Source organism: Heliconius melpomene, chromosome 6, assembly GCF_056956725.1.
Source record: "Heliconius melpomene rosina isolate 202511_hmr_F chromosome 6, ASM5695672v1, whole genome shotgun sequence".
NCBI classification, from domain to species: Eukaryota; Metazoa; Arthropoda; class Insecta; order Lepidoptera; family Nymphalidae; genus Heliconius; species Heliconius melpomene.
This window is the reverse complement of record NC_140394.1, coordinates 10,104,690-10,117,988: the sequence shown is the minus strand read 5'-3', so window position 1 is coordinate 10,117,988 and position 13,299 is coordinate 10,104,690. Positions and strand designations below refer to the sequence as shown.

At 29.3% G+C, this 13,299-nt stretch overlaps 2 protein-coding genes across 5 annotated transcripts in view; one reads left to right on the top strand and one right to left on the bottom strand.

Annotated features, from left to right (window-relative positions):
- The window catches only part of Vha100-1 (V-type ATPase subunit a family protein Vha100-1), a 30,913-nt gene extending 24,138 nt beyond the window's left edge, over positions 1-6,775 (bottom strand). For 3 of the 4 annotated variants that reach the window (XM_085186634.1, XM_085186631.1, XM_085186632.1), the window contains exon 1: positions 6,527-6,775. In XM_085186634.1, the coding sequence (XP_085042760.1) occupies positions 6,527-6,643 (117 nt within the window). In that variant the 5' untranslated portion in view covers positions 6,644-6,775. The remainder of the gene's footprint in view (positions 1-6,526) is intronic. The other variant, XM_085186633.1, reaches the window with a different exon arrangement.
- Positions 6,776-7,415: 640 nt separating this feature from the next.
- emei (transmembrane protein 161-like emei) lies at positions 7,416-12,812 on the top strand. Its single transcript, XM_085186594.1, has 9 exons — positions 7,416-7,558; positions 7,641-8,003; positions 8,122-8,201; positions 8,571-8,786; positions 9,329-9,445; positions 9,760-9,900; positions 10,454-10,628; positions 10,956-11,171; positions 11,984-12,812. The coding sequence occupies exons 1-9, from the start codon at positions 7,556-7,558 to the stop codon at positions 12,101-12,103; spliced, it is 1,431 nt and encodes a 476-aa protein (XP_085042720.1). The 5' UTR covers positions 7,416-7,555; the 3' UTR covers positions 12,104-12,812.
- Positions 12,813-13,299: the final 487 nt, after the last annotated feature.

Here is a 13,299-nt window from a genome sequence, read left to right as displayed (position 1 = left end):
TTACGCAATCAGGCCCAATGTGCTAATTTAATTGTGATAAAATACACATATAGAGATAAATGAGGGTACCGGGATGACCATAGGATACTTTTTTTTCTTATATTTGTAATATTGTCGATATATATTAATATATTAAAATAATTTTTAATTTGACATGCAATTTATGCCGCCCCGTTAATAACAACCATCGCTCCGCGACCGTTGCTAAGCAACGGCTTGCAAAGTGAGTTTACTTAACGCGTACATGGCGCGCGCCGACTCAACCTTATGAGACACATATTCTACAAAAATATTGTTTAAAATAGTCCGCGTTGATATATACTATAGATATAGATTTGTATACATTAATAAAAATTAGATGATTTCTATAATTTGATATTCATTCTTATGAAAATAAATGTAATAGTCACTTTTAGCATTTCATGTAGATGGAAATTATAGTTTACTGTATAACATTCTAATAAATAATTAAGATGTCACTGATTCGAAATGAGCTAGCCTACGAGTGGTATAGTATGATCGACGCGAACGGGCAGATGACTTTGATGATTTTGTAAATTTTTATATATTTTCGAATTACTGTTAATTTTTATGTAATTATTTGCTGCTTATAATTAATTTATCTCAGTTTGGTTATCTATACCGATGTTATACACTTAAAATATCGTAATTTTAATCATTTGGGATTTTATTTAATATTGTCCGCAAAAATTATTAATTATTTAATATAGAAAAATGTTTAGTACGCGCGCACGGCAAACTTTAACGGTCCTTTTTCTAATATTAAGAATTTCCTTTAGTTACTTTTACTTCTTTTGTTTGTTCATTTCGGTTACTTAGATATTTTTTTTAATAATAAATCTCCACTTATTATTCTTTTTTAACTTATTTTAATTATTTAGACTTATATTTTCTTACAAATTCTATTGAAAATCGAAAATAATTTCATAAATATATTTAATAAATAATCGTATAGTTCAAGCGGGCGTAGCTGCGTCCATTAAAATGACATTAAAATCTCTCGCGACCCCAGAATTTTGCTACGCGACCCATTTCGGGGTCGCGACCCATAGTTTAAGAAACCCTGGTCTATTCCAAATTGGTATATAAATATTTTCACGTTTCCATTTTATTAACTGCGGCGAGGCGAGGTTTCTCTTTCCGAAATTATTATAATATAATTCATATTTGCAATGTAAAAGTCTTAATAAAGAAAGTTCATTTTCATTATGGTTTTTTTTCTTTTATTATTATTTTAAATAAGTGTGTAACTTATTGATAGATTATATCTCTTTAATGCCAAAGCTTTTTTATAAACAGAATTGTATCATAGGTACGCAATATGCATTCCTTGAAATTCTCCGTTATTCATAAAGTAGGAAAAACTATAGTTAATTACGAATATTTGTGTTCATAAACACATAAGCATTTGAAAAATGAATAGGTAGTTAATTTTCCATGCATTGTAATATTTCAGCAATTATTGACGTAACATGCATAAACTCTCAAAGAAAATCCTAATGATACCAATCGGCAAAATTACAATAAAGCTCGCAATCGCTGTAATATGATGTGTAGAGATAACCAACGACGCCATATACACAAATCTGTAATAGAGGAAAAAGACTCATATAAAGTTTGGAATTTTTTAAAATCTATCGGAGTTGGAAAAGCGAAACAATTTATAAATCCCAAGAATATCAATTTAAATGAACTTAATAGACATTTCTCTTCTTCCTGTGTTATTAATAACGCAACAAAATTATCTACTATTAACCATCTTAATGCTTTATCCACTCCAGGTGTTCCTAGTTTTTTCTTTAGTTTATTTGCAGAAAGTGATGTTAAGAAGACAATTTTAGCCACTAAATCTGATGCTGTCGGTGCTGACGGCATTAGTCGCAAAATGATCAGTCTCATCCTCGATATCTTATAACCTGTAATTACATGTATATTTAATCACTCTATATGCTCAAAGCAATTTCCTTCAATATGGAAAGATGCACAAATAATTCCTTTACCCAAAAAACCTAATCCTGTTGATTTCTCTGATTACCGTCCTATTTCTATTCTTCCTTTCCTATCCAAAGTCCTTGAGCGCTTAATTCAGACCCAACTCACTCAGTTCCTTTACCAACGTAACCTTATGAACCCTTTGCAATCCGGTTTCCGTCCTGGTCATAGTACGACAACGGCATTAGTAAAAATTACTGATGACATTCGTTCTGGCATGGATAGGCAACAAGTCACAGTCTTGGCGTTGCTGGACTTCAGCAATGCCTTTGGCTCCGTTGACTTTGATATCATGCTGGCTACTTTAAAGTCACTTAACATATCTCCTGATGCAATTAACTGGCTTCGTGAATACCTGTACGGACGTCGGCAACGTTTGCGAATACAAGATTCGTACTCTGATTGGACTCCTGTCGTTGCTGGTGTTCCGCAGGGTGGCGTGTTGTCTCCTTTGCTATTTTCTATGTTTATTAATACTATTTCTGATACTATTTCTTCTCTCTACCATTTATATGCAGACGATTTGCAGATATACAATCAAGCTAATATATCGGACTTACCCACCGCAATCAAGGACATTAACAATAGCTTGGAGAGTATATCTTCTTGGAGTAAGTCATTTGGTCTACATCTTAACTCAAAAAAAACTCAACTGATTTTAATTGGTAGTTCAAAACTTATTTCAAAAATAGATGTATCGACTTTACCACCCGTACTTATTAATAGTGACATTATACCATTCAGCAAAACTGTAAAAGATCTTGGTATCACTCTGGATAATAATATGTCTTGGGATTCACAGGTAAGTGAGGTTAGCAGAAAGATATTTGCATCCTTAGGTTCTCTTAGACGTTTGCGTAATTTTCTTCCTATACTTACTAAGATTTCGTTAGCAAATACTCTCCTTCTACCGATTCTTGATTATGCTGACACTTGCTATCTTGACTTAAGAGAGGAGCAATTAAATAAACTTGAGCGTATTCAAAATTTATGTATTCGGTTCATATTTGGCCTACGCAAATTTGATCACATCTCTGATTTCCGTAAAAAACTCAAGTGGCTCCCTATCCGCCTTCGCAGGAATACTCACATCCTTCATCTTCTTGTTACTGTATTCTGTTCAATCCAATTTCGCCTCCTTACCTTAAAGAACGTTTTGAGTTTTTGGGCGAGACACATTCTCGCTCTCTTCGCTCTGAACGTAATCTTATCCTCAAAATACCTTCTCACACTTCTTCCTTCTACAGCAGTTCATTTACTGTAACAGCGTGTAGGTTGTGGAACGCCCTTCCTTTAGTGGTCAGAAATGCCAAAACATTTCTAACCTTCAAGCGTCGTTTAAAGTTACACTTTATGTCACTTTAAGACTTAGGTTCTTTTTCTTTTTTTTTTCTCTCTGCCATTACACATTTTATTCTTACCATTTAGTTCTTATCTTTATCTATGTATGTATGTAGTTTATATGTATATGTGTATGTATTTGTATTGTATATATATTGATACGGCTATATTTATTTACGTATGCTTTGTATGTGTTATTTATGGTAAATATATTCTTATTTATTTTATACCCTTAATTATATTTTTTTTTTGCACCCTACCCCTATCTTAATTTGCTATGTCCTCTGCCTTAAGGTTGCCTGGCAGAAATTGCTATTAAGCAATAAGGCCGCCTTTTGTACATTTATATAATGTTATTGTATTTTTTGTGTCTTTTCTTGGGTGTACAATAAAGAGTTATTATTATTATTATTAAACTCTTGTAAGTAATAAAAGTAGCCTAGAGATGTTCTGTTAATATTTTCTTTTCAGCTTCACGAAGACAGATGTAACTAGTGTTGAGTTGTGTCCGTTTCCTACTGTAATTTTCAAGATATGGCACGTTGACAGGGGGCACTCAACACCTCGTTCAGTTCAATATTATAAAATTAATATTTATGTAAAGCATGATGCCACAATTGATTGGAATTTAAATGAAATAAATAATGGAATAATTATTTAAATTTGAATTATCACTTATTAAAGCCACAATAGATTATAATAATCTATTAGTTTTTAGCGTTCGCCATTCACAATTCAATGTAAATGTTACCTAAGTGTAGTAAAAAAAAATACAAGGACAAAAAATTACCAATTTTGTCAATCTCATTGATAAAACTTGTGAAAATTATAAGGATGTTTGAATAACAGATTCTGCTTAATAATTGTATATACATGTCATGATAACCCAATTCCTTTACATAAGTATATACATACAGATTAATAAATAATAACATAAGTATATAGAATTCAATATTATGTTGTTGGCGCAAGGGCACAAGCATGTAATTGTAAAGGCAACAGGTTGTGGGTTCAATTCCCACTCGAGGAAATGAAATATTTAATATTTTCATTTCTTCGCTTTGGGATACAATGTGAAGCTGAAATAAATATGTGTAGACATTAATTATACTAAAAGTTAAAAATATTTCAAGTGTAGTTAATATAAAAATTAAATGATTTTTTTTCTTTTATCTTATTTGAAGTAGTACAAACAAAATGTAGTGACATATCACTTTCTTCAAAAGAATTTGTTTATTTTAGAGACAGTAAATTAGGCAGTGACATAGCAATTTCCTTCCTTCTTGAAACATATTAATTCACCAGAGTGTAAATTGGAAATTAAAACCACACCAATGTCTTAGTTCTTTAGACATTTTAGCATCTTAATGTTTTTTAATATGGTAGGTATTCATCACTCAAGCAAGAACATAATCAATATATATCAAATATTTTATTTGATAACAAAATTGATAATGATAAAAATTAGGTGTGCCATAATTATATTAATCAAATCATGTGATTTAACTTTGATTAAAGTTTTTTCATATTTTGTGTTGGTAATACTGTTTGATTTTTTAAATTAACCAGTATTACCATTGTAATGAAAGTTTTCTCAGTTAATGAATCTTGAAGTTAAAATTAAAATCACTTACTATTTTTATTTACAAATACAGGCAATTTATTCTAGTATGTATAGCCATTTATTGTATAAAGACAATATCAAATTGTAATTTGAAATCAAAAAAATAATAGATATTACAATATTCAGATGTGTATTAGCTTTCTAGTAACATTTTAAGTTAAATAGTAAGTTAGGCAGAGGGATCCTAGAAATTTAATTTGTCACTTTTGTCCAATTTACAGAACTCAAGGTTCAAGAGAGGTCAAGTGGTGAGTTATGGAACTCAATGGTGCACTTGGTTTAAGGGAACAAATAAATTAAAATAAATTAAATATAATCAAAAGGTGAAATAGGTGAAACTCTGAGTGGATAAGATCCACAACCATCATATTAATAATCAGACCATCCCTTTCCACCACGCTAGCTTGAAAAAGTTTCCAATAACAATTGTATGACAATTAAATTAATGACATAAAGAAGGAATGTTACACAAAAACATTTTATATATGGAAACTGATAATAAGTTAAATAAAAAAAAATCATGAATATACAGTTTTGCCAAGTTAGATATAAAAAACCTTCAGCATTCATTAGGAGCTCCCTTATAAGTACATTGGTGGACAAACATTAAAATTTAAAATCCTAAGTTTACTCTTTTTATTTTGAGGTTGTTATGGCCTTATGCCCTACAAGGGTCGCTGTAACTCGAATTCCCACTCGGGGGATTAAATTATGAATTTTCTTTTTTGATGTAACTCAGTGCACTTGCAGTAAGAGTTACCTCCAATATGACTTTTTGTTAGAGCCTCCCTTAAAAGCATTTGATGGCCAGGTATAAAATTTAAATTCTAATGTAAATTTTATCATGCACATATATAACATTTTGTAAGGCACTGTAAATGTTAAGATAAGCAAAGAATGTCATTAAAAATTATAACCTTTTAGTATGGACATAGAGTAAAACAATAAAAACAAGAAGGTTACATGTTCTACAACAGCCTAATGCCCTTGCAAAAGCCACATTAACCATTTTTTGAACATAAAATGCAATAAAATATTATTTAAAATAATTAATGTCTGAGAAAATTAGTATAAAATAATTTCATTAAAGATCAGAAATGTAATATTTGAGAGCAACACATTTTTCTATGTAGAGTATAATGTTAACTGCTTTTGAATCTAACTAACTAAAGGTCTCAAAATGCCACTACAATTGTTATTAAAAAGGCTTAAATTTTTTTTTTCAAAATCACCAATATAAATTAAGCCAAATACTAGGCATTCATTTACAATTAACATTGTCAGTGACTATCTTGATTAATGATGTACTTTCTAAAAATATAAGTTTTGAGAAGTTCATGAAATCTGTATTTTAAAAAATCAATATCTAACTGACAACGTATCATTATCAAGTTCTTTCAATAGAATCATAAACATATATAAATTAGGTCAGTAAGTTTCTATTACTTAATAAGAAATAACACCCCTAAAGCAATTATACAACCGAATACGTTATACAGCAAATACCTACTGTTTTTATTCTTAGTAAAAAAGGGCGTTTTGACTTACATCGCGAAATTGTACAAGCCCCAGTTCTCCAAGTTCAGATACGCATGCATAAGCTGCTTCACTCTGGAGAAAAAGTTGACACAAAGTCATTTCCTCACTCCGAAACAACGACCCCATTTTTCTGATTTTTCTATCACTATTCACAAAAAAATTAATCCAATTTATCTAGGTCCGTCGCGGCCGCGCTCGAACGGACATCGGCGGCGACGATGCCGAAATAAATGGAAATCGATCAATATGATTATAAAGCGAGCAGAGACGAACTCGTCATCTGTGCGCAACGCGACATTTAATTTGGGATGCCATGTAGAAAAAATATAACAAATTATATACGGTAATGAAACTTATATAGAAATTTTTGAAACAAAACATTATTTTGATATCTCAGCAGTACTTTTACCATTAAATTTATTTATTATTTTAATATAGATTTTGTTTTTCTAAGTTTATATATAAAATAATATGAAGCAAAAACGTAACGTGATTTGTGTTTACGGAGACCGTTTTATTTTTACTGTTCTCTTTGTATAAAAATATATATTTATTATTTAAAAAAACATCATAATGTAAAAGATTATATAAATACATATAACGTATTATTATTTATTACTATCTTGTCTTTTACTTTTTAAGTGATATCTTACATAATTGTCCCAATTATATTTAAATTGTTCTATTATGGCACTTATTTCCAATAAGAAATATATTTTAATAGCATACCGTTTACAGTTTGCTAACAAGAACACGTTGTGATTAAGATGGCTTGCGAGAATTTTCGACAAACGCTTGCGAGATGCTTACACGCTTGCCGTTGGAATTTTTGAGCGTTTGCTGAGCCATCGCAAGCGTTAAAAGAAACTACATATTTAATTAATAGTTATCACAGCTGTCACTTCACTTGTCAATTGTCATTTGTGTGGGAGTAGAAAATTGAGGTTGTTGCTTATCATAGATCCCGGAGCAAATTAAAAATAATGTATTAATTTTAGACCGTCATGAAATTAAGCCGCCAATGAAATATATATTACAATGGTATATTATGTGTCTTGCTTATAAAATACACCGAAAACTAAGAATAAACTGTTATTATAAGATAAATTCTATTCAATTTTAGGCTTTTCTTGGGGCACAATTGGTTATAACGCTGGTTATGGTATCAGTGATACAAAAATTTGGAAATTATTCATTTGCGAGATGGCTTTTGTGTTCTCAAGGATTATATCGGTATTTGTATCCAGATAACAGTGAGCTTAGGACTTTGGCAGGAGTGCCGAAGGATAAGCCAAAAGGACGGAAAGGCGGTAAAAATGAATCAAATGGCAAACCTGAAACGTTTCATGTTTCTCGAAGCTTAGATATTCAATTGGAAACAGCACCAGTAACACCATTAGATATTGTTCATTTAAGATATTATACAGAATTCATTTGGATTGTGGATTTTGCTTTATATGCAGCTATTGTTTATATTATGTCTGAGGTATGTAGTATTATGATGTACTCACCTGGACAGGACTAATTAACATTAATTAGCTTTGTTATAATAAGTAACTTACTGACCAAATGGTTTTACAGTTAGAAAATAAATCCTTTTTCAGATTTACACTTCAATATATCCATTAAAAGATGAATTCAACCTGAGTATGGTATGGTGCATGCTGGTTCAGTTTTTTACATTGTATCCTTTACAATATATTATATACATTTATTATAAGAATTTTTTTGGTGCTCTATGCACTGCTTGTTACTTTAAAATATTAATATACCCATTCAGGAGAATTATTAATTTCAATTACCTGCTCTGACAAGACAGTTTGGATAATCTCATTGGAGTTTATCCACTATGGGTAGTAAGTCTCTAGGTATTAAATGCTTCTCTCAATCTACTCTGCTATAAGAGGGAAAGAGAACAAATAGAAACTGAAAAAAATATTACGAACTTAAATTATATATTACTTGAAAAAAATAAATGGACTCTTAAGAATGAAAAAATAAGTTGCTGTTACTTAAAAATATAGATAAAATAAATACCTTAATATTATCTCAGTAAAATACTGCTGTCTCTTACCAAACAATACTTTACAAGTGAAGAATCTATGGGTGAAAGATCAACATGTATAGTAGCATTCTGTGTTTTTCTACTTATTGCTATGATAGTATTAATAGTGGATGAGAAAAACCTAGAAGTTGGGGTTGATCCGGCATATGACAGTTTTTACGATAATGCCTCAAAATTTTTACAAAATCAAGGCTTGACTTCAGTGTAAGTATTTCTTTTTAAAATAGACATTAATATTATATTTGTGTCTAATTATTATTTTTGAATTATTATTTTTTAAATAATTCTTTATAATTATAACATGTTGGCTGTGGGTTTTAATTCCTAATCAAATAAATGGTTATATTTTAATATTTTTCATTTGTCTACTTTGATATATAAAACATGGTATTTAATTGCACTACTCAAATCACAATGAATTACAATTTAATTACTACTGACAACTTTACATTGTAATCTAATAATTTCCTAGAAAGGAAACAGTGTCTATGTAAATATCTATGTAAGATATCTATGTATCTATGCAATATCTATGTAAGATAACTTGTATTAAATAAACTGTAAATAGTAAAAAAGTTTATTATTATTATATCTCTAAAATTTGGTTGTGTATGTTGGCAATAAGTATTTTCTATTCCCATGAAAAAATAAGATGAGATGCTTTAATCAATAAGAAATTGTAAACATTTTCTAAGTAGAATATTTAACTAATATAAGAAAAATTAACACAAATTTTTCTGTTTCAGAGGTCCAGCTTCTAAATTGGTGTTAAAGTTTGCTTTTGCTGTTTGGGCAGCCATAATTGGAACATTATTCACATTTCCGGGACTCAGAGTAGCTAGGATGCACTGGGATTCATTAAAGTAAAAGATTATTTTAAATAAATTACATATAATTGATATGTATATTGTATTTGCATTTATTGGAACCATTATTAAATTGAAAATTGTAATATTATATAACTATTGTGGTGACCAAAACCTCATTCTAGTTGTTACTATGCAAAGCATGTAAATAATTAAGTAGATAATAAAGTTCCTAAAAGAAGAAAGAGAAGCTTGCTCTTGCTTTAAACACCCCTATATTGCCTCTCAAAGTATGAAAGCTTAAAAAATAACAAATAGAGGTAGATTTTAAAATAACATCATGTTTATTTTTTATATTAAATTAATTTCAGATACCATGTAGACAATCCAGTCAAAGTTTTATTATTAAACATTAACTTTGCCATGCCCTTTGTACTAGTCCTGTTGTGGGTGCAGCCGGTCACAAAGAACTATTTGGCTGTGAGAGTGTTCAATGGAATGGAGAAACCTCTGTGAGTGCAATAGTTTTTTTTTAATTTACACTAAATATTATATTATTAATATAAGCTGGCGGTCCGTTTAAAAAAATAAATTAAAATGTTTAAAGATAAAAAGATCCCCTTAGGAAATTCCTAAGAAGAATTAATTAAATATTAATTAAATTAATATAATTAAATTAATTAAGAATTTTGATTGTCCTATTTTGTATGAACTTTATATCTTTGAATACTTCACTTCTATAGTGGGATCAAATCTTTACCTTTAAACATTTAATATATAGCTTATTTGGTACTTAGATTTATATATAATTGCTTAGATTTATATTTGAGTTAATAAGAGTCACATTTTTACATGTTTTTAAATATTTTGTGAATGTGAATATCATTAAAAAAAATGTATAAAATAAATTGTTCTATTCTATTACTCATCACACCATTCAACACACAATGTCACAAAATAAGGTGGAAAGTAGAGAACATGTGTTCTAACACAAGCTGTACCCTGGTATGTCTCTATTTCATTTTTTTTAATAATATTTATTTACATTTAATTTTCGTATTCCAGTATGACACCCCAAGCGTTTGACGTTCTCCGCATTATCCTGGTGATAGTGACAATAGTACTCCGTATAGCACTTATGCCGGCACAATTACAAGCATATTTAGACATGGCCCAGCGAAGACTTGATGAACAAAAGAAAGAAGCAGGCAGAATAACTAATATTGATTTACAAAAGAAGGTAGTTTTAATTTTTTCTATATTATGTATTTTAATGTTAATAGTTCAAATTAAATATGTAATAGTAATAATATTTTCATTTTCTCGCTCTGGTAAAGAAGCACAGTGTGGCGTCGAGTTTCGCCACTCAACACACAATACCTCCAAAGAATAGTGTGTTTTAACATTAGATCTGCTTGCCCTACTGTGTGAGGGATAGTGTGAAGCAAAAAGAAACAAAAATTCTAAAGCAGAATGTAATCTCTGAGCTTATTTGCTTACATTTTTGTTCATACAGATAAAAAAAAACTTTTTAAATTTTTTTATAATTGTTTTCTTTCCTAAACAGATAGCATCAGTATTCTACTATTTATGTGTGGTGGCATTACAGTATGTCTGCCCAATATTCATGTGTCTATACTTCTCCCTTATGTACAAAACACTCGGGGGTTACTCCTGGTCTTCACTGTTTCATGAGGAAACGACACAAGCGGCCAGTGGAGAAATATTTATAACATCCCAGGGTATGGAGCAGTTCCAAATGGCATGGGAAAATTTGAAAATGGTAAAATTTATAATTTTTCTTGTGAAGTGAAGTTTTAAGTTTATTGGGGGTGCTTGGGTGCTTTTGTTAAGAATGTTTCGGTTGTAGTTATTGTTTATATATAATCATTAAACATATTTTGTAGAATATTTCTCAACAGGAGATTTGGAGAACCCTTGAGGAAAAACAGATATTTTTCTGTCTTAGGTGCAGAATAACATTTTTAAATATTAAAGATTATATTTTCTTATCTAAAAAAATATTGACCAGAATATAGTCAAACCAGACAACGAAAATGTTAAATTAGACATTAATATTCTAAACTTAAAATATATTTTAAATACAAACTTTACTTTTAGTGAAAATCTAACATAATCATGGAAGATCAGTCACGAAAAGATTGCGCCACACTAACATCATTGCAATGTGACCTGCAATATGATGAATCATTCATCATACACATTCTTTTGCAATTTAAAATAAAAAAATAACATCATTTTATATTTTTTTTGCCGCGCTTTGTGTTACCAGTGTTGGTATGAAAATATTAAATATATAATTTCCTCGAGTGGGAATCGAAGTCGCACACTTGTCGCGTTTACAGTCGCACACTTGTACCCTTGCACTACGACTAGCCATTCTTCTTAAATATTAAGATTTTTTTTGCTCATAAACATACTATTTTTGTTAAACATTCTTAAAATGTTAAGTTACTTGTGAAACATCTTTAAAGAATATAAAAAATTTGAACATTCTCTGAAGCACGAGTTCAAATCCTACTATGCTTATATTTTTATATGTTTTCTAAGTATTTTACTATTTTTTTATTCCAGGTATTCTCATCAGAAGTATACAGAGGTGTATTTGGTTTTGCAACATGGTGGTGTTGTTTTGCATGGTTTGTAACAACTTCCTTAGGCATTATGTACCAGACTTATTTTAGAATCTCATGATTTTAGTGCTCAAATGTCTAGTCTAGTCTTTGATATGTATTTATGTATGGTATTTTTAAAAATAAAAGTGACCTAACTCATGAATTTGTCCTTTTTTTGTCAGTTTTCAGTAGATTGAGAAGTTATTAAAATGTTGACTTAGAACACTTTTATTCTTACAATGCTATATGTATAAAGTGTAGTTTGTTAAATATAATGGATTTGAACCTACATTCTTTGAAAGTATTGAAAGACTATAATTAATCATATTACTGCTAAATAATATGTACTGTACATTAAATATCTATGTAGAATTGATTTCTTACATTTATTAAATTATTTGTTTCATCCATGACTAAAAAAACTATAATTGAAGGGAATTGTTTCCTTACTGCGGAATATAGCTTGAAGCTAAAAAAAATTACTGTTTAACACCATATATAAAGTTAAATAAAGATATAATGATGCGTTGTTATGATTTTAGAATATAGTGTAGTACAAAAAGCATTTTTATATTTGTTTCTATGTATGATAAGTGTAAGTGGATTGTTTTTTTTTTATTTAAGTATTTAATTTTTTTTTAATATATTGGAAATTTTAAAATATTACTATTTTGGCAGTGTTTTTTTTTTGTGTGAGCAATATTTTTAGTGTCATGTTTTAGCTCATGATAAGTGCGAAAGTGTAATTTATTGTATTTAACTGTTTTATTAAAGGTTTTTTTAAATTATTTCTGCATAATTTATTTCTCTTTCCTGTATTATTATTTAACAAAACCTTATTGTACTATAAATGTCCAACAATTTGAATAGTTTCAATAACTATTTTAAACTATTTTGTCTTCAAGTATTCAATGTTTCATTTAAAAACTACGAAACTTACAAATACTTTTAGATATTAGATAAATTGAGGCCGGACAGGGGCAGAAGCTGCGACGGTTGTGAGTTCAATTCTTAATTTCTAGTAAGAAATTTAATTATTGAAATATCAAGTAATTTTCATATCTTCGCTATGAAACTAATAAAAAAATATAGATAACGTAAATAAATTTTTAGTCCCCACGGAAATTATACATTTATAAATTAGATAAAAACGACGAGGTGAATGATAAATTGTTAGCAATGGAATGTGGTTAAAACAATATTATCATATTGAACAATAACATAAAACAGTTTAAAATTACACAATTGCTAAATGCAGTTATTTAAAATATTGTA

What these genes read in the sequence shown, in the direction of transcription:
- emei (XM_085186594.1), top strand. An exon ending in TTGTTTATATTATGTCTGAG is followed by an intron (nt 8,004 to 8,121) that starts GTATGTAGTATT and finishes ATCCTTTTTCAG; the next exon opens with ATTTACACTTCAATATATCC. An exon ending in AATCAAGGCTTGACTTCAGT is followed by an intron (nt 8,787 to 9,328) that starts GTAAGTATTTCT and finishes TTTCTGTTTCAG; the next exon opens with AGGTCCAGCTTCTAAATTGG.